The sequence below is a fragment of the Phacochoerus africanus genome, chromosome 1 (genome assembly GCF_016906955.1).
Source record: "Phacochoerus africanus isolate WHEZ1 chromosome 1, ROS_Pafr_v1, whole genome shotgun sequence".
NCBI lineage: Eukaryota > Metazoa > Chordata > Mammalia > Artiodactyla > Suidae > Phacochoerus > Phacochoerus africanus.
In genome coordinates this window covers 60,642,480-60,664,301 of record NC_062544.1, presented here as the reverse complement: position 1 = coordinate 60,664,301, position 21,822 = coordinate 60,642,480, and the positions used below count along the sequence as shown (strand labels likewise).

The 21,822-nt window shown below is 39.3% G+C and overlaps 1 protein-coding gene across 1 annotated transcript in view; it reads left to right on the top strand.

The window, feature by feature from the left end:
- The first annotated feature begins 257 nt into the window (after positions 1-257).
- TARS1 (threonyl-tRNA synthetase 1) overlaps positions 258-21,822 on the top strand; it is a 31,867-nt gene continuing 10,302 nt past the window's right edge. The window contains exons 1-6 of the mRNA XM_047767441.1: positions 258-553; positions 4,862-4,942; positions 11,603-11,793; positions 18,798-18,921; positions 20,511-20,632; positions 21,409-21,526. Of these exons, the coding sequence (XP_047623397.1) occupies positions 497-553; positions 4,862-4,942; positions 11,603-11,793; positions 18,798-18,921; positions 20,511-20,632; positions 21,409-21,526 (693 nt within the window). The 5' untranslated portion in view covers positions 258-496. The remainder of the gene's footprint in view (positions 554-4,861; positions 4,943-11,602; positions 11,794-18,797; positions 18,922-20,510; positions 20,633-21,408; positions 21,527-21,822) is intronic.

Here is a 21,822-nt window from a genome sequence, read left to right as displayed (position 1 = left end):
GTCCCCAGCAGCAGGGATGATATTCAGGTGGCCGAGACTTCCCGGAAACTTAAACTTAGCCCCTCTCTCTCGCTACGGTGGCCGAAAAGGCCCTAGAATAATAGTCCGAGTCACCGAGTTGCCCAGAAGAAGGCGCAGGCGCACTGCGGACTTCTAGGATCTGGGAAAAGCCGGGTACCCTGGGAAAAGCAGGGCCTGCGGGTTTAACGTCTGCAGTTTCTTCTCCTGCCCCTGCCTCACTCTGATTTCTTAGAAGGGCTATAGCCCGACAAGCTTTTTCATTGGTTTAGAGAAAGGAGGGCCCGCCATTCCCCCTTGTCGATTGGCTGCCGCTTCTCCCGTCAAGTTAGGAGGCGGAGTTTGGGCGCTTTCCTATTGCATCAGCTGGCACGAGTGGCGCAAGCGGAGGGTTTCCGGGAGTTCAAGCCCAATTTTACCTGTCGTCCACTCTCCTGTGCAGCCTATCGTTTTGGGTTTTTTTTTTTGTGATTTGCCGATGTCTGAGGAGAAAGCCCACAACCCTTCAGAAAAGATGGGAGGCGAGGAAAAGCCGGTGAGTGGGCAGAGTAGAGCCTGGAGGTTGGGCTGGGCTCTCCCGGTACCCACGTTGCTTTACCGGGGAGCCAGGGGTGGAGGAAGTGGCCCCGGTCGTGTAGGGGGTGCGGTGTAGGGGGTTGGAGGAATCCGAGAGGGGCGATGGAGCTCCTGAGTAAGTCAGGGCCTCCTTTGGCGAGGAAACTCAAATTCATACAGTAGAGCGAGGCCTTGCAGGTCTTTTCAGGGTCCATTCTCTTTTGTATATGAAGAAACTGAGATCTTGAGTGTCTTGCTTTGAGTCACACAACTAATTAGAAGCCGAGACAGAATTAGAGTCTAGGGCTCCGGACAGACTCCTAGACTCTTGTCTTCCACTCACCGTAGTTGGGAAGAATGTTGCAGGGCCTCGTTTAATTCTAAAACCGCGTAGGGGTAAGATCCCCAGTTTAAGGAAGGGAAAGCCTAGTCACCGAGACCTGGTCCAACTTGCTCAAGCTTTGGGTGGTTTATAATAAGTGATGGAGGCTGGGTGACCGCAGCTGACAAACTCTAGAGAAGTTACACACTTCCCTGCTTGGTGCTGGAGGCAATACTTAACCCATTCGCAAAAGCTCAACATTTCAGCTCTGAACTTTCCCTTTAGTATCAGGAACATCTTCGCAGTCTGTTCTGTGTACCATTTTAATGTCCCTGGGCTGTTCTACTTAACAGCTGTGCACACATGGGAAATTACCTATTTTCTTTCAGCCACTATTCTCATTTGTAAAATGGAGAGGTATTTTGAAGACAAAAAAAGCCTTGGTGTTAATTCTCTCCTTTTCCATTATTTCTGTTCTTTTAGCAAATACCCATAGGACCAAAATCAAAAACATTTAATCAGGAAAATAGAATTATTTAATTCTCTTTCCATTTTAAATTTTCACTGATAGACCTGCAATTAATTTCCCCCCCCCCTTTTTTTTTTACCTGATATGGCTAATCCTATAGTATTTTTAAAAAAATTTTTTTTGTCTTTTTAGGGCTGCACCCGCAGCACATGGAGGTTCCCAGACTAGGGGTATAATCAGAGCTGTACCTGCCGGCCCCTGCCACAGCCACAGCCATGCCAGATCCAAGCCGCCTCTGCAGCCTACACCACAGCTTGCGGGTAACGCAGGATCCTTAACCCACTGAGTGAGGCCAGGGATCGAACCTGCAACCTCATGGTTCCTAATCGGATTCTGGGTTTCTGTTGCACCACAGTGGGAACTCCACTAATCCTATAGTATAGAGAAGGCATGTAGGTATTCTTATATTCCTGTCGGTTAGTGCTTTACCTGATTAGAATTGGTTTAAGATGTGTTTATTGTTCAGCTGTTGGCTATACTAAATCTTAAAAGTTTATTAAATCCTGAATCCCAGAGTGGGGAAAGTATTAGCGTGAAATTTATAGTCACATTTTAAAATTTTAATTTATTTTTGAAATTACACAAATCATGTTTTGTTAAATTGAAAGGAACAACCAATATGTCCACAAGTGACACATGGGTAAATATAAATATAAATAGGAATATTATATGGCAATAAAAAGGAATGAAATGCTGATACATGTAACACAGATCATCCTGAAATCATTGTACTAAGTGAAAGCTCACACTAAAAATGTGGTCACAAAAGACCACATATTGAATGATTCCATTTATATGAAATACCTAGAATAGTCAAAGCTATAGGGACAGAAAGATTAGTGGTTGCCAAGTGCTGGGGAGAGGGAGAAACTGAGAATGACGGCTAATGGGTTCAGGGTTTCCTTTTGGAGTGATGAAATTGAAAACGGTGATAGTTGGGCAAATGTTAATATACTAAAAATCATTGAATTATATAGCTTATGTGGATGAATTATATAGTATAGGAATATATCTTAAGACTTTTTAAAAAGTTCAAAAGTTAAAAACATATACAGAAGTTCTCTTGTGGCTCAGCAAGTTAAGGATCTGGTATTGTCACTACAGTGGCTTGTGCAAAAACAAAAACAAAAAAACAAAAAAAAACAACAACAAAAAATAACCAGGGAGTTCCTGTCATGGCGCAGCGGAAACAAATCCCACTAGGAACCGTGAGGTTTCGGGTTTGATCCCTGGCCTCGTTCAGTGTGTTAAGGATCCGGTGTTGCTCTGAGCTGTGGTATAGGTCGCAGATGTGGCTCGGATCTGGTGTTGCTGTGACTGGTTTAGGCTGGCAGCTGTAGCTTCGATTTGACCCTTAGCCTGGGAACCTTCACATGCCGCTAGTGTGGCCCTAAAAAAGCAAAAAAAAAAAACACAAAAAACAAAAAAATCCCCCAAAAAACCATATACAAAGCTAAAGTCCCTCCTTTATATCCCCAGTTCTGCCCTCAAAACTCCTTCACTGCTGATGACCACATTTCCCCCTTAGAGTTGACCACTGTCATCATCTGGATGAGCATCTTTTTTTCCTGCCACTTGTAGATTTTGTGAACCTGGAAAAAAATCATCTTTTTCTATTTTAATCTCATCTATAAAATGGAAATAATAATACCCACCTTATAATATTTCCATGAGAATCAGATGTGATTGTGGAGGAACACTGTAAATTGTAAAACTTTATGTAATGAAATTGTCTTTATGATGTTCGTATCTGAACAGTCACAGGGAGGTAATTCTAATGAGACACTCTGCAGCATCTCGTAATGTGATTCAGGGTTTCTCCACCTGAACACTCTTGACATTGTGGACTGCATAATTCTTTTTTTTTTTTTGTCTTTTTGCTAATTCTTTGGGCCGCTCCCGCGGCATATGGAGGTTCCCAGGCTAGGGGTCGAATCGGAGCTGTAGCCACCAGCCTACGCCAGAGCCACAGCAACACGGGATCCGAGCCGCGTCTGCAACCTACACCACAGCTCATGGCAGTGCCGGATCGTTAACCCACTGAGCAAGGGCAGGGACCGAACCCGCAACCTCATGGTTCCTAGTTGGATTCGTTAACCACTGCGCCACGACGAGAACTCCTGCATAATTCTTTGTTGTGGGAAGCTGTCCTGTGCATTATTGGATGGTTAGCAACATCCCTGGTCTCTACACACTATATGCCAACTGTATCTCCCCCCCCCCGCCCATTTCGATAACCAAAAAGGTTTCCAGGCATTGCCAAATGTCCGCTGGGGCGCAAAATTGCTGTGGTTAAGAACCGCTGGTGAGACCAACTCTGCCATTGGTTGCTTTTTTTTTTTTTTTTTTTTAAAGGGCCTCACCTGTGACATGTGGAAGTTCCCAGGCTAGGGATCTAATCAGAGCTGTTGCTGCTGGCTGCACCACAGCCACAGCCACAGCCACTCCAGATCTGAGCCGCCTCTGCAACTTATACCGCAGCTTATGACAAAGGTAGATCCTTAACCCACTGCGTGAGGCCGGGGATCAAACCTGCATCCTCATGGATACTAGTAGGGTTCTTAAACCGCTGAGCCACGATGGGAACTCCCTCGGTTGTTTTTTGCACAAGACTTCCTATCTTAAAATTTTCCGTGACTTCATGGACTTCTGATGAAAGTCCATATTCCTTCTGGTAGCTTTTAGTGCTTGCTTCTGTCTGAGCCCTAGTCTGTCTGACATTATTTCCTTAAAAGTTTAGTCATTTTCTCTCCCCCGACAAACACTTCTGACAATAAGTTTCTATGTATACCTAGAATGAATTTCCTCCATTCTCAAAATCCAGACTGTTAAAATCTTCTCAGTCCTTTAAAGTGGTAACGCTTACTTTTGTCCCCGGTTATTTGATGTCTGATCAGAGTGCTGTAGCTGTGTTCCTTTCTCCTCCAGGAGTTTCTCACACCTGTATTGCCTTAGTTTCCCCCAGAGAGATTAAGTTTGCACATGGCAGGGATTGCGTCTTGTGTTTGCTTCTTCCACAGGGTTTAACAAAATAATGTGAGCACAGGGAATCTGGGTAGTGCTTATGAAATGGATAGATATACATTGCATTAGATTTTTTTTTCCTCAAAATACTGAATGGCATGCTACTTGTAGCTGTATATTTAGTATATGTACATTTAAAACTGAAGCAAGAGTCATGAGAACAGGCAAAAATGAATGAAATTTGAGGACTGGAACATTAGGAGGTAACTTGTCTACTTTTTTAAGGACTTGTCATCATTCTAAGTTGTTAACCTGTCTTTGACAGTAGTTTAATTTTCTAGTCATTGAAAATCAGGTTTCTACTTTTCAAAAATATGAGTGCTAAATTAACATTCTCATAACTTCTGGGGCAGCATGGATGGGTGTCAAATTCAATTAAATATAAAACCTTCGTGTCTTTTTTGCTTATTTAGGTGAGTGCCGCTGAGGAAAAGAGAAAGGAAGGAGGCAAGAAGAAGAACAAAGAAGGATCTGGGGATGGAGGTCGAGCAGAGGTAAATGTCTTCAGGGGCTTTGTCTTCAGAGATTGATGGGTGTCGGGAGCTGTCTCAGACTCATCCTGTGTAAGATGCTAATGGTTTTCTGTGGGGTCATAAAATGGCATAAGTTTGAGAAATCAGGAAGAAGAATTAGGAAAGTCTGAAAGGAGAAGAAAGACTTGCAATTACTTGTTACTGAAAAAGGAAAACGAAGTATGATTGTAAAATCATCTGTGGGATTAGATCTGAAAACCAGAAAACAAAAGTTGGCAAAAAGCAGGCTATGGTAGTCAGTTGCTAGACTGGTTGCTAACTGTCTGACCATTTCATTCAATGAGATGTTAAGAGACTCTGTGTTTGAGTTTATACCGAATACAACAGAAACCAAAAAAGCCCAGTTCCTTGACCTCATTCGCACTGTTTCCCCTGGACCTGCCACTAGGGTTTGGTTTTAAGCTAGGGCACATCTCCTTGATGCCTCTCAAGTGCAGAGAAAACAGCTTTTAGTTTGCCAGGCTCACACTAAAAGGAACTGGTATTTCTGAAGTTAGTCCGTAACCGACCTGGTTTCTGGGTGTTCTGCTTTGGGAGGAAGTTGTGCTTGTCTTCTCACTTTGTTCTTGAACTGCATGAGCTATGCTTCACTTTCTGGGCTTGTCATCATGACAATTTTATTAGAGACTCTTTAGAAAGCTACCAGCATGCAGAAGAACAAAGGAATAGGCTTTTAAGAACTATACTGTGACATAGTAAACTGGCTTTAAAGAGCTGTTTTTATAAATGTTGCATTGCTAAATTTATAGTGCATCCATTTACTTTAGGAGAAGTTTGTTGCTTAGAGCCCCGCATAACCATTTCTGTTGTGTTTTGTCCATTATATCCCACTGTAATTGTACAGGGAATTGATTGTGAATTTCAAAATTTGCAAATGAATGGAAAAATGTGTATGTTCCCTAATTTCTTTTTTTTTTTTTTTTAAATCTTTCAGTACGAGTAGTACATGCTGTTCTGTTAAAGCTCAAGAAGTAACCTGAAAATAGGAAACAAAGGGTTGTCTGAATAGAGAATTGCATATGTGACGGGTTTGATGATACATGTTTTAAATGATCTGTCTGGAAAAAAAATGTACAGTGAATTGTCCAAGACCTTCACTCTTCCATCATTTATGTCCTTGTCTTGTTCCCCTTCTAAGGCAGCGGGCAGGTCTTATTCCTCCCTGTATCTCCAGGGCCAGGAACAGAGTAGCTGCTCAGTGCATGTGGAATAAGTTAAGTTTGACACTAAGTTCTTCTGATCAGGAAGTGTCTGATGGATGCAGAGATAAACTGCAGTTAAGATACAGAGGATTGTGTGGTGGGTAGGATGGTACTACTGATGCTTCTGAGTTGGTAGAACCAGGTAATGTGCATGGGCCTGAGGGCTCCAGAGTGTGGTTGTAGAATGACAGACTGAGCTTTTATTTTATTTATTTATTTATTTATTTTTCTTCTCTATTTTCCCACTGTACAGCAAGGGGGTCAGGCCATCCTTACATGTCAGACTGAGCTTTTAATTTACTGATGCCTCACCATGGAGGATTATGGACCCCACGGCAATTTAAAAAAAAAAAAATTCCTTAAGAGCACCTGAATGACTAAAGAAAAGGGAGGACTGCCATAGGGGGTAATTATAAAGAGATTAAGGCTCTTCCATTTAAAAAATTAAAAGCCAATTTTTAAAAATGATTGAAGTGAGTGGGAAATTTTGTGTAAGGGGAGAAAAGATAAAAGTGCTACTTCATATAAGATAGACTTATAGTTCTAAGAAGTTATATTCAACCAGGCTAAAAACAAATACTTTTAGTTTTGTAGCTATTCTTTTTTTTTTTTTTTAACTGCTTCTAAGGGAAATATTAACCTTTGAGATTGAAATAATAGATAACCATAATTATCAGAAACCCTAATACCCAAGCTGGGCAAATAATGAGTCCATATGGTATAGTTGATTTTATTTTCTGTTATCACAAGTCATTTTCTGAAGGATTGCATACTAGCTTGTATTCCTTTCAGATTAAGTGTGTTATGTTGATATATGTTATTTGTACTTTTTTTTTTTTTTTTTTTGCTTTTTAGGGCCTCACCTGTGGCATATGGAGGTTCTCAGGCTAGGGGTCTAATCAGAGCTACAGCTGCCAACCTACACCATAGCCACGCCAGATCCGAGCCGCACCTGTGACCTACACACCGCTCATGTCAATGCCAGATCCTTCACCCACTGAGCAAGGCCAGGGATCGAACCCGCAACCTAATGGTTCCTAGTCAGATTCGTTTCTGCTACACCATGCCAGGAACTCCTATTTGTACAATTTTGGATAGCATTATCAAAATTGAGTAAGTGTTAAAGCATATGTTTGTTATTATACCTGATTGATTAATTTAAAGCCATGTGAGATAGAAACCCATGGTAAAATCAGACCATTGCTTTGCTTTTATATGCAGCTGTTAATATCCATGTTATTCTCAATTGAAAAACATAAATGGTGTAGACAATTAGTGGTTTGACTATTTTGCCACCACAGGCTCCCTGCCTTACTTTTTTTTTTTTTTTGCCTCTGATATGCATTTTATTTTATTTATTTATTTATTTATTTATTTTCCCACTGTACAGCAAGGGGGTCAGGTTATCCTTACATGTATACATTACAATTACATTTTTCCCCCAGCCTTTCTTCTGTTGCAACATGAGTATCTAGACAAAGTTCTCAATGCTATTCAGCAGGATCTCCTTGTAAATCTATTCTAAGTTGTGTCTGATAAGCCCAAGCTCCCGATCCCTCCCACTCCCTCCCCCTCCCATCAGGCAGCCACAAGTCTCTTCTCCAAGTGCATGATTTTCTTTTCTGAGGAGATGTTCATTTGTGCTGGATATTAGACTCCAGTTATAAGCGCTATCATATGGTATTTGTCTTTGTCTTTCTGGCTCATTTCACTCAGTATGAGATTCTCTAGTTCCATCCATGTTGCTGCAAATGGCATTATGTCATTCTTTTTTATGGCTGAGTAGTATTCCATTGTGTATCTATACCACTTCTTCCGAATCCAATCCTCTGTCGATGGACATTTGGGTTGTTTCCCATGTCCTGGCTATTGTGAAGAGTGCTGCAATGAACATGCAGGTGCCTGTGTCTCTTTTAAGTAGAGTTTTGTCCGGATAGATGCCCAAGAGTGGGATTGCGGGGTCATATGGAAGTTCTATGGATAGATTTCTAAGGTATCTCCAAACTGTTCTCCATAGTGGCTGTACCAGTTGACATTCCCACCAACAGTGCAGGAGGGTTCCCTTTTCTCCACAGCCCCTCCAGCACTTGCTATTTGTGGACTTATGAATGATGGCCATTCTGACTGGTGTGAGGTGATATCTCATGGTAGTTTTGATTTGCATTTCTCTTATAACCAGCGATGTTGAGCATTTTTTCATGTGTTTGTTGGCCATCTGTATATCTTCTTTGGAGAACAGTCTATTCAGGTCTTTTGCCCATTTTTCCATTGATTGATTGGCTTTCTTTGCTGTTGGGTTGTATAAGTTGTTTATATATCTAGAGATTAAGCCCTTGTCGGTTGCATCATTTGAAACTATTTTCTCCCATTCTGTAAGTTGTCTTTTTGTTTTCTTTTGGGTTTCCTTTGCTGTGCAAAAGCTTTTCAGTTTGATGAGGTCCCATGGGTTTATTTTTGCTCTTATTTCGATTGCTTTGGGAGACTGACCTGAGAAAATATTCCTGATGTTGATGTCAGAGAATGTTTTGCCTATGTTTTCTTCTAGGAGTTTGATGGTGTCCTGTCGTATATTTAAGTCTTTCAGCCATTAGGAGTTTATTTTTGTGCATGGTGTGAGGGTGTGTTCTAATTTCATTGCTTTATATGCAGCTGTCCAGGTTTCCCAGCAATGCTTGCTGAATAGACTTTCTTTTTCCCATTTGATGTTCTTGCCTCCCTTGTCAAAGATGAATTGACCATAGGTGTCAGGGTTTATTTCTGGATTCTCTATTCTGTTCCATTGGTCTGTCAGTCTGTTTTGATACCAGTACCACACTGTTTTGATGACTGTGGCTTTGTAGTATTTCTTGAAGTCTGGGAGAGTTCTGCCTCCTGCTTGGTTTTTGTTTCTCAGGATTGCTTTGGCGATTCTGGGTCTTTTGTGGTTCCATATAAATGTTTGGATTGTTTGTTCTAGTTCTGTGAAAAATGTCCTGGGTAATTTGATAGGGATTGCATTGAATCTGTAGATTGCTTTGGGTAGTATGGCCATTTTTACAATATTGATTTTCCCAGTCCAGGAACATGGAATAACTTTCCATTTCTTTACATCTTCTTTGATTTCTTTGATTATGGTTTTATAGTTATCGGCATGTAGGTCCTTTACCTCCTTGGTCAGGTGTATTCCGAGGTATTGGATTTTGTGAGGTGCAATTTTAAAAGGTATTATATTTTTGTATTCCTTTTCTAATATTTCATTGCTGGTATACAGAAATGCAAGTGACTTCTGCATGTTAATCTTATATCCTGCTACTTTGCTGAATTTATTAATCAGTTCAAGTAGTTTTGGGGTTGAGTCCTTTGGGTTTTCTATGTATGGTATCATGTCATCTGCATCTAGTGCCAGTTTGATCTCTTCTCTTCCTATATGGATGCCTTTGATTTCTTTGGTTTGTCTAATTGCTGTGGCTAGGACTTCCAAAACTATGTTGAAGAGCAGTGGTGAGAGTGGGCATCCCTGTCTTGCTCCAGATTTGAGTGAGAAGGCTTTCAGTTTTTCCCCATTGAGTATGATATTTGCTGTGGGTTTCTCATAAATGGCTTTGATTATATTCAGGAATGTTCCCTCTATACCCACTTTGGCGAGGGTCTTGATCATGAATGGATGTTGGACTTTGTCAGATGCTTTTTCTGGGTCTATTGAGATGATCATATGATTTTTGACTTTTCTTTTGTTAATGTGGTGTATGATGCTGATTGATTTGTGTATGTTGAACCATCCTTGTGAACCTGGGATGAACCCAACCTGGTCATGGTGTATAATTTTTTTGGTATGTTGTTGGATTCTGTTGGCTAAGACTTTGTTGAGAATTTTTGCATCTATATTCATCAATGATATTGGGCGATAGTTTTCTTTTTTGGTGGTGTCTCTGCCTGGTTTTGGAATGAGGGTGATGGCGGCATCATAGAATGTCTTTGGGAGTATTCCTTCTTCTTCAACCTTTTGCAAGAGTTTCAGGAGGATGGGCACCAGTTCCTCTTTATATGTTTGATAGGATTTGCCTGTGAAGCCATCTGGTCCTGGACTTTTATTTGTAGGGAGTGATTTTATGCCCTCTTCAATTTCATTTCTAGTGATTGGTCTGTTCAGTTGGTCTGTTTCTACTTGATTCAGTTTTGGCAGGCTGTAAGATTCTAGAAAGTTGTCCATTTCTTCCAGATTGTCAAATTTGTTGGCATATAGTTGTTCATAGTATTCTCTTATGGTTTTTTGTATTTCTGCTGTATCCGTTGTGATTTCTCCTTTTTCATTTATAATTTTGGTTACTTGGGTTCTTTCTCTCCTCTTTTTAGTGAGTCTGGCCAGGGGTTTTTCAATTTTGTTTACCTTTTCAAAGAACCAGCTCTTGGTTTTATTAATTTTCTCTATTGTTTTTTGAGTCTCTATTTTATTGATTTCTTCTTTGATCTTTATACTTTCCTTCCTTCTGCTGACTTTAGGCCTTTTTTGTTCTTCTTTTTCTAATTCATTTAGGTGGAGGGTTAAGTTGTCCATTTGGGATCTTTCTTCTTTTTTGAGAAAGGCCTGCATTGCTATAAATTTCCCTCTGAGCACTGCTTTCGCAGCATCCCATAGGTTTTGAGCGGTTGTGTCTTCACCTGCCTTTCTTTTGAAATGTTTTAAAGACCTGGAGTCTCTGATAGTAGAAGTCAGATCTTTGATTATTGTCTTGTTTTTTCTTTCTTTCTTTGCCGGACTTTCAGGAATCTGGGTGGGTGTTTTATATAAAATACTTTGGTTAATTTTGTCCACTATGGGCAGTACTGTTGTGTTGTTTTCTTATATTTGCTAATTAAATGTCCCCGGAAAAGATGGTGATCCTGGCTTCTTTAAATTCACTGATTCCTTTCCTTAAATGGGAGACCTTAAGTCAAATAAAGTTTATTAGTTAGTAATTGCAGGTGAAGATATGGGAACCATAAGTGGACCAGCTGCACAGTCCATCCCCTTGTTGAACAAGATTGAAACAAAATGGAAAAACCAGCTAGTTGTTTTTATTTCCAGTATTGTTTATAGTTGCACTTAGAAGATCATTTAGTTAGAAAAGACCTTAAGAGAATACCTTAAAGAAAAAAAATCACTTTATGCAAATAATAATAAAATATAGTAGTTGTCCATCCAGGATGTTGACAGGCCAGATGTGCTTTATGTTATTTCTATTTTTCTATTTTTTAAGCCGTCAATCATTCTAAGAAGAGAGCATTTAATTCCTTCTTTTGCCTTCCTTTAGGACTAGATAAGGTAATTGATAATTTCTGGCATTCCATGTGCCATATCGAGTGTGTACTTTGGGATTTTGTATTGTTTATTTTTACTGTTTCTTTTGTTTTTCTAAATGGAAAGCAAGTGTTTAATATTTCTTTATTTGTTGTCTTGTAGTTGAATCCTTGGCCTGAATATATTAACACTCGTCTTGAGATGTATAATAAACTAAAAGCAGAACATGATTCCATTCTGGCAGAAAAGGCAGAGAAAGACAGCAAGCCAATTAAAGTCACCCTGCCCGATGGTAAACAGGTTGATGCAGAGTCTTGGAAAACTACACCCTATCAAATTGCTTGTGGAATTAGGTAAAAGCTGCACCTGTCTTGATCGTCTGTTCTTTGTAACTAAACTTATTTTTTTATCCTGCCAAGTTTTACCCTCATATTATTTTTGTGTTCCACTTCAGTGTTTTTAATGTTTAATTTACTTTATTTGGGATTTTTAAAGAATGATGTGGAACTTTATAGTTAAGCTTCAAAGTTAATGTCTGCAAGAGTCAATTTTGGTCTTATTTGACAAAGGGTTTTATAGTATGAGTTCTACTTTGATCGTAAAATGTCGCATAACCAAGTAAAGAGTGTTTCACCTATTTTGACTAAAAAGTCTCAGTTTTAAAGTTAAAAATGAAGGTAGCTCATCTCAAATGGAAAAGTTAGAAACTAATGTATGGCACATAAATAATATACAATTTTTATAAATCTAATGTTAAAACTTTTATTGGTTTGGGAAGAAGTTTTTTCAGGTAACCAAGAATTAGATGCATAGAGTTCGCATCGTTGCACAGTGGAAATGAATCTGACTAGGAACCATGAGATTGCAGATTCGATCCCTAGCCTCGCTCAGTGGGTTAAGGATCCGGTATTGCTGTGAGCTGTGGTGTAGGTCGAAGCAACAGCTCCTACTGGACCCCTAGCCTGGGAACCTCCATATGTTGCAGGTGCAGCCCTAAAAAGACAAAAAGACAAAAAATAAAGAATTAGATGCATACTTAGTAATATAGTAAATGCTTTCCTAATTTGGTGTGATTGAGATGAATAGGTAAGTTTATCAAGAAATGATAAAGTTGGGAAAGCATAAATTGACACATATATCTTCTATCAAGTCAGAGCCTTTTTTTTGTACAGCTCAAGAGCTAGGAATCATTCTTATGTTTTTAAATGATTTGAAAAAATAAGATGATGAAGAATATGCAACAGAGACCATATGTGACCTGCAGACTAAAATACTTATATGGCCCTTTTTAAAGTTTTACATTATCTTAACACACATGAGGAGCTGAGTGTAGAATCCTTCCAGAATTTTTTTCTTTCTTTCTCTTTCTTTCTCTCTCCCTTTCTTTCTCTTTCCTTCCTCCCTTCCTTCTTTTTTCCTTTCCTTCTTTCCTTCCTTCCTTCTCTCTTTCCTTCTTTCTTTCTTCCTTTCTCTGTTTCCTTCTTTCTCTTTCTCTTTCCTTCTCTCTCTCTCTTTCTCTCTTTCTCTCTCTCTCTCTCCCTCTCTCTCCCTCTCTCTCTCTCTCCTTCCCCCCCTCTTTCTTTCTTTCTGGCATTCCCAGGCCAGGGATCAGATCTGAGCTATGCGACCCATGCTGCAGCTATGGCAACACTGGATCCTTTAACCCACTGTGCTGGGCTGGGGATTGAACCAGCAATCTAGTGATGCAGAAATGCCACCAATCCTGTTGCACCACAGCGAGAACTCCCCTTCCAGATTTTTATGTAGTTTCATCCATACCTGACTTGACAATATTTTCAGTGACTTGCCATTATTAAGCCTTCTCAAACATTCACCTTGGTTTTCACAGAAACCACAGTTCCGTTGTTGAATTACTTTTCTGTTTCTATTAATTTATAATAATTGAGCTAAAACAAATGAAACCACCACATGAACTGTCAAAAATAGGTAATTATCATCAATTTTATATTGTTGAGCCAAAGACATAAAATAACAAGTACATGAACAAATTTGGCAACCATCACAGGTGATTCTTGGTAAAAGCCATCCTGTGGGAGTAGGCCCACAAGCCACGTGTTCAGTATAGCCTGGACCTCTTACAAAGGGAATGTTTTAGTAAATTTGTCAGGTACTTCTACTTAAAGTACTTCTATCTTACTCCAAAGATCAAGTCTCTTTCTTTTTTTTAGTCTTTTTTAAAGGGCCGCACACACAGCACATGGAGGTTCCCAGGCTAGGGGTCGAATCAGAGCTACAGCTGCCATCCTACACTATAGCCACAGCAATGCGGGACTCAACCCACTAAGTGAGGCCAGAGATCGAACCTGTGCCCTTGTGAATGCTAGTCAGATTGATTTCTGCTGAGCTACAAAGGGAACTCCAAGAAAGTTTCTATGTGGGATCAAAAGTAACTGGATAGTAAAATATCAGTTCAGCCTTTCAGCTGAGAGAGTATTTTAAAGGTTAGGCTGATTTAAGAGGAGATTGTAGCTGTCAGGATGAAAACCTAGGCTTCTGCTAGTCCAGGAACTTTTCTACATGCTGCAATATTGTTCTCCACATTATGCTGTGATTTATCAAGTGGCCAACAGGAAAATAATTTTTCTCTTTTTTTGAATGAATACTTTTATTTAAGTGTAATTGTCATATTAGTTTGAAAATATTTGGGGGGAAACTGCGAAATTCTGAATTGAATGAAATAAGACATTGATGAACTTTAGGTCTGGAGTTCAGTCACCGATCTGGAAGTGAGGGTGCTTTACAACATTTTTATAAAAATCCGCAATAACTTCTTTTTCTATGAAAAAGTATAACATGAATAATGGACTATTTAAAAAGTTCAAATGATTCCTGATAAATATAAAAAGAAAGAGAAAGTGTGTAGGGGGGGCCTCCTCCCTAAACTTGTAAAGGTTTTTCTTTGAAATTTTGTTTTGAATCTCAAATGATTTTTATTTTTCCATTATAGCTGATTTGCAGTGTTCTACTATACAAGGTGACCCAGTCATACATACATATATACATTCTTTTTCTCACGTTATCATGCTCCATCTTAAGTAACTAGATATAGTTCCTAGTGCTATACAGCAGGATCTCATTGCTTATCCATTCTAAAGGCAATAGTTTGCATCTATTAACCCCAAATTCCCAGTCCATCCCACCCCCTCCCCAACCCCCTTGACAACCACAAGTCCATTCTCTATGTCCATGATTTTCTTTCCTGTGGAAAGGTTCTTTTTTTTTTTTTGCCTTTTCTAGGGCTGCTCCCACGGCATATGGAGGTTCCCAGGCTAGGGGTCCAATTGGAGCTGTAGCCACTGGCCTACGCCAGTGCCACAGCAACACGGGATCTGAGCCGGCGTCTGCGACCTACACCACAGCTCATGGCAACGCCAGATCCTTAACTCACTGAGCAAGGCCAGGGATCGAATCTGCAACCTTGTGGTTCCTAGTCGGATTCCTTAACCACTGCGCCACCATGGGAACTCCTGGAAAGGTTCTTTTGTGCCGTATGTTAGATTTCAGATTTAAGTGATACCATATGGTATTTGTCTTTCTCTTTCTGACTGACTTCACTTAGTATGAGAGTCTCTGGTTCCATCCATGTTGTTGCAAATGGCATGATTTTGTTGTTTTTTATGGCTGAGTAGTATTCCATTATGTATGTATACCACATCTTAATCCAATCATCTGTTGATGGACATTTAGGTTGTTTCCATGTCTTGGCTATTGTGAATAGTGCTGCAGTGAACATATGCATGCATGTGTCTTTTTCAAGGAAAGTTTTGTCTGGATATATGCCCAAGAGTGGGATTGCTGGGTCATATGGTAGTTCTATATTTAGTTTTCTAAGGTACCTCCATACTATTTTCCATAGTGGTTGTACCAATTTACATTCCCACCAGCAATGTAGGAGGGTTCCCTTTTCTCCACACCCTCTCCAGCATTTGTTATTTTTGGACTTACTAATGATGGCCATTCTACTGGTGCGAGATGGTACCCCATAGTAGTTTTGATTTGCATTTCTGTAATAATCAAGAGATGTTGAGCATTTTTTTCATGTGCTTGTTGGCCTTTTGTATATCTTCTTTGGAGAAATGTCTATTGAGGTCTTTTGCCCATTTTTCTATTGGGTTATTGGCTTTTGTCCTGAATCTTAAAGTATAGATGATTTTACCCCTTCCTTAGAAAATTGAAATGATTCAGTATGGTCTATATGTAATTACATTTTCAAAAATAACTCCATTATTAGCATCTCAGCATACCTTTTGGACTCTAAGATAAAAGTTATTTTCCTTCCAAAAAACATAGGGAATATTAATCACCTTTTCATCAATTTTTTAATCTTTTGACAGTTGTTTTATACCAATATGATAAAATATACTTCCCTCTAACTTCCCTCTATCAAATCCATGTGTTTTGTCAAATGTAGATTATTCACTTTATTGTATCCATTTGCTCTCAGGAGGAAAGGAAGCATTGGATGTAATCTATGTGAAATTTAGGAAATTTAGTGAGAGCACTGAAAATGGGATAGGAATTTATTGTTGTTCTTCTGTTGTGATCCTTCAGTGGCTAAAAGTTGTATACACTTGGTTGCTTAAACAGAGCAAGGAGCAAACCACCCCACACAGCAAGTCTACCTAGACAAAGCCTTCTGGTAGTAGATTTATTTAAGACTCACAGTGTGAGGCTATACACTTTCTCTTCATAGTGTAGGCTGTTGTCTGCTTTTGTTGAGCTGGCTAGACTATCACAGACTATCATTTCTCTAACTACACATTTGGATCTATAATCTAATTAATCTTACCCAGTTCTGCTCTAGCCACACAGCTTCCTGAACCTTTCCCTAACTTGCATTTCCGCTGGCATCCATACCTATCCCACATTTGGAGTGCCTCTCCTCTTTCCTTTTCTTCCTGTCTAAATCTTTTACTCCTTCAGCCCCTCATTATTTTTAAAGCCTGTCCAGACTACTCTGACCTTTGCTACTTCCCCTCCTTGGCACCCCTGTAATGTGTACCCTTGGTGTGGTCTGACATCTCAGCACTTGAGGGGAGTCATATTTTGCACTATACGCTATGTATATAGATGACTTTTTTAATCCATATTATAAAATGTTTTACTAAATAGTACTTATTCACCTATATATTTGCTGTAGATAATATCATCTTAGTCATTTGCAGGATTCTGAGTATAGCATTGTCTCTCAAAGGAAAGATCTATTACAGATTTCAAGCAGGTTATTCATTTTTAAAAGTAGTTGTTCTTTTTTTTTGATAATGATTTTTATTTTTTTCCTTTGTAGCTGATTTACAGTGTTTTGTCAGTGTTCTACTGCATAGCAAGGTGATCCAGTCACATATACATATATACATTCTTTTTTCTCCCATTGTCATGCTCCTTCACAAGTGACTAGATACAGTTCCCAGTGCTATACAGCAGGATCTCATTGCTTATCCATTCCAAAGGCAATAGTTTGCATCTGTTAAACCCAAATTCCCAGTCCATCCCACTTCCTCCCCCCCCCCCCCCCAGCCTTGGCAACCACAAGTCTGTTCTCCATGTCCATGATTTTCTTTTCTGTGGAAAGGTTCATTTGTGCCATATATTAGATTCAAGACATAAGTGAAATCATATGGTATTTGTCTTTCTGACTTATTTCACTTAGTATGAGAGTCTCTAGTTACATCCAAGTTGCTGCAAATGGCATGATTTTGTTCTTTTTTGGCTCTTATTCCATTGTGTGTATATACCACATCTTCTTAATCCAATCATCTGTCAATGGACATTTAGGTTGTTTCCATGTCTTGGCTATTGTGACTAAAAGCAGGTTATTTAGAAATCAAACACGCCCCCCCTCCCCCTTTTCCTTTGGAGTTTAAACAGGCTTGACTTTGAGTAAAACTTATATAGAAAAATTTAGAGATGAATCAAACCTCTGGAAATTGGAGTTCCTGTTGTGGCTCAGCAGTAACGAACCCAACTAGTATCCATGAGGACTCAGGTTTGATCCCTGGCCTCGCTCAGTAGGTTAAGGATCCTGCATTGCTGTGAGCTGTGGTGTAGGTTGCAGATCCAGCTCAGATCCCACATTGCTAGCCTGGGAACTTAAATATGCTGTGGGTGCAGCCCTAAAAACAAACAAACAAACAAAAAAGACAGAAAAACCCACTGGGAAGGAGTTCCCGTCGTGGCGCAGTGGTTAACGAATCCGACTAGGATCCATGAGGTTGCGGGTTTGATCCCTGCCCTTGCTCGGTGGGTCAAGGTTCCGTGAGCTGTGGTGTAGGTCGCAGATGTGGCTCGGATCCAGCGTTGCTGTGGCTCTGGCGTAGGCTGGCAGCTACAGCTCCGATTCAACCGCTAGCCCGGGAACCTCCATATGCCACGGGAGCGGCCCAAGAAATGGCAAAAAGACAAAAAAAAAAACACAAAAAAACCCACTGGGAAATGTTATTATTTGTTTAACACAGTTTCCATGTCTGCTTAAATAAGAAGCATTAAATGTCAAATAATAGTCTTCTGAATTTTCAGATTCTTCCACTTATATTCTTAGATACTTTCTTTGAACTTTGTTGCTTTTTCCATTTAATTTCAGAAAGGTAAATATACACCTTTGTATAATAAACAGATATTCTTCAGAGATATTGCAGGTTCAAGTCCAGACTGTCATATTAAAGCAAGTTTTGCAGTAAAGCAAGTACATGAATCTTGTGGTTTTGTAGTGCATGTAAAAGTTGTTTACACTATACTGTAGTCTTAAAAGTGTGCAAAAGCTCTATGTGTAAAAAAGTACATATCTTTAGTAGAAAAATACTTTATTGCTAAAAAAGTGCTAACCATCATCTCAGCCTTCAGCAAGTCATAGTAGTAACATCAAAGATCACTTATCACAGGTCACCATGTAATAATAATGAAAAAGTGGAATTCTCTTGTGGTGTAGTGGGTCAAGGATCCCACATTGTCACTGCAGCACTAGGGTTGCTGTTGTGGGTGGGTTCAATCCCTGGCCTGGGAACTTTCACATTCCGTAGGCATGGCAAAAAAAAGAAGGAAAAAGAAAAAGTTTGAAATGTGAGAATTAACAAAATGTGACGCAGAGACATGAATATTAGCAAGTGCTGTTGGAAAAATGGTGCCAGTAGGCTTGCTTGATGTAAGGTCACCACAAACCTTCAATTTGTAAAAACAAAACAAAATAACAAAAAATGCCCAGAGTATCTGCCAGGTGCAATAAAACGAGTTATGCCTGTAATGTTTGTTTTCCTGTTCTTATTCTCAAATTAATTGTTGTGCTACAGAAGATTCTTTCTTAGATTCTTATGTTTTTGTACATGTGTGTATCTTTTTTAAGTCAAGGCCTGGCTGACAACACTGTTGTTGCTAAAGTGAATAAAGTTGTCTGGGATCTAGACCGTCCTCTGGAGGAAGATTGTACGTTGGAGCTTCTCAAGTTTGAGGATGAGGAAGCTCAAGCGGTAAGTTTTTATTCAGATTCATATGTGCAGTCTTTTCCAGCTTATTACTAAAGCCAGTGGATGGCCAAGGTTTATTGAAGTCTCATTATCATGTTAGAAATCTTCATTTCGTCTTTCACTTAGGGAATAAAAGTGCTTATCTTATAAAATTAAGAGGTGAGCTTAATTAAATTTGTTTTTATTCTAGATTGTTCAGTGGGGAAAATGTTCTGGGAATTTTATTAAAAATTGATTAAGCAAGTAAAAATTGCTTTCTGCACTTTCAGTCAATACTTCATCAAGATGTATATATTTAACAAATAAATTTGAACATGATTTAAAATTCTCTTTCTGGAGTTCCCGTCATGGCTCAGTGGTTAACGATTCTGACTAGGAACCATGAGATTGCAGGTTTGATCCCTGGCCTCGCTCAGTGGGTTAAGGATGTGGTGTTGCCGTGAGCTGTGCTGTAGGTTGCAGACGCGGCTCGGATCTGGCATTGATGTGGCTCTGGTGTAGGCTGGTGGCTACAGCTCCGATTCAACCCCTAGCCTGGGAACCTCCTTATGCCGTGGGTGTGGCCCTAGAAAAGACAGAAAGACAAAAAAAAAAATAAATAAAAAAATAAAATTCTCTTCCCATTGGACAGTTGATTTCCATATTTTTTTTTAGCTGAAAATACAGATCTACTGAAAACACTATAAAAATCAGTCTACCTTTGGTGGCAAAGTTTTCTCCTTCTTTCCCCATGATGGAATACCAAATAAGAAGAAATAAAATATTTTGTTTTAGTGACAGTGTTTTACTTATGTGTCAATCAATGGTTTTCAAATGTATTGTGGAGGCCTTAAGTTTTTTATGAGAATTTAATTTTATTTATCTTTTTTTTTATGGAAGTGTAGTTGATTTACAATATTAGTTTCAGGTTATAGTTTTTATGAGAGTTTTAAAAATCATTTTGGTACCTTACTAATAAATCTTAAAAACATTACTTTGGGCATAATTTGACTCATCTTAATTACCACCTTAGTTGTTTGGGGCCAATAAGAAAAAAGCAGATATAATTCTTAAGTGATGTTCCACAGCCAAGTAAAGGTGAGAGCATAGCACTTGGGATTGACTCCAAAGACGCTGGGCCATTGAACTAATAAGATAGTGACATAGAGAGTGGTGATTGTTTCCATCCCATTTAATAAATGATGCTCATTTGAATTTAATTAGTTTGAAAACAGCTAAATCAGATTTAGCTGATCTACATATCTAAGGTATAAATAATATTTAGTAGTTAGAAGCTTTTTGTTTATTTATTTTTCCACAACCTCGACATGTGGAAGTTCCCTAGCCAGGGATCAAACTTTTGCCACAGCAGCGACCTGAGCTACTACTGCAGTGACAGTGCCAGATCCTTAACTCTCTGAGCCATAGGAGAACTCCAAGAATTCTTTTAAATTATTTTGGCTCTGAATAGAATCATACTGTAGTTTATAGATTTGTAAATTTAGACTTTCATATCTTAAGTTTATAATAAATTTTGTATATCTTTCAAAACAAATTAATTTACAATTTGTATGCCTACACTCAAACCATCCCATTTTTCTTTGAATTTTTAGGTTTATTGGCACTCAAGTGCTCACATAATGGGTGAAGCCATGGAAAGAGTCTATGGTGGGTGTTTATGTTATGGTCCACCAATAGAAAATGGATTCTATTACGACATGTACCTTGAAGAAGGGTAAGTTACATAACTGGATAAAGAAAATAAAATCTGAATTATTTTGGGCCCATACATTATGTTTTTTTGTTTCTTCTCCTTCTTCTTCTTCTTATGGCCACACCCATGGCGTGTGTAAGTTCCAAGCCTAGAGATTGAATCGAATTTACAGCTGCTGGCCTATGCCACAGCCACAGCAATGGGGGATCCGAGCCACATCTGTGATCTACACCACAGCTTGTGGCAGATCCCCGACCCACTGAGCAAGGCAAGGGATCGAACCCACATCCTAATGGATACTAGTCAGATTCGTTTGCACTGTGCCACAGAGGGAATGCCCACCATACATTATTTTGAAAGAGTTTTCAATAAAGGAGGAATGATATAAAGCTCGTTGCTTCATAATTACCAAATCCTCCCACTAACAAAACTTGAAGTATTGTGGTAATTCATGAAGTAGAAGCTTTAATGAGAACTGTCTTCAGGATCAGTGGAGGTGGACCCCTAAGCTCTGCTGGGAAATAAAATGAAGCTTGGACCGCTCCTTTCCTTTAAACGTGTTTATAGAGTTGGAGGGTTTGCTAGTGGGAATGGTCTTCATGATGACCAAAGTAGAAGCTATTGAAAATATAAAATGTCAGAATAATTTATAAAAAATGTCTATTTTAAAATTCCTAATATATGCTGCAAGGCTCTAATTTTTTTCTAATTAAGCCCTTGAAGTATTCTAAAGAAACAATCCCTCAAGCTGTGAGGAGAATGGAATAGAAAGCAATTAATTATATTTTCTTCTTCAGGGGTGTGTCCAGCAATGATTTCTCTTCTTTGGAGGCTTTATGTAAGAAAATCATTAAAGAAAAACAAGCTTTTGAAAGACTAGAAATTAAGAAGGAAACGTTATTGGAAATGTTTAAGGTAAATTGGCCTGTGACATAGTGCCCTAAGTTGATGTCTATCCTGTTCATTAGCAAAATTTAACAAGGTTTTTTTTTTTTCTCTTTTGTCTTTTCTAGGACTGTACCCGCGGCATATGGAGATTCCCAGGCTAGGGGTCGAATCGGAGCTGTAGCTGCTGGCCTACGCCAGAGCCACAGCAACGCTGGATTCGAGCCGTGTCTGTGACCTACACCACAGCTCATGGCAACACCAGATCCTTAACGCACTGAGCGAGGCCAGGGATCGAACCTGCAACCTCATGGTTCCTAGTTGGA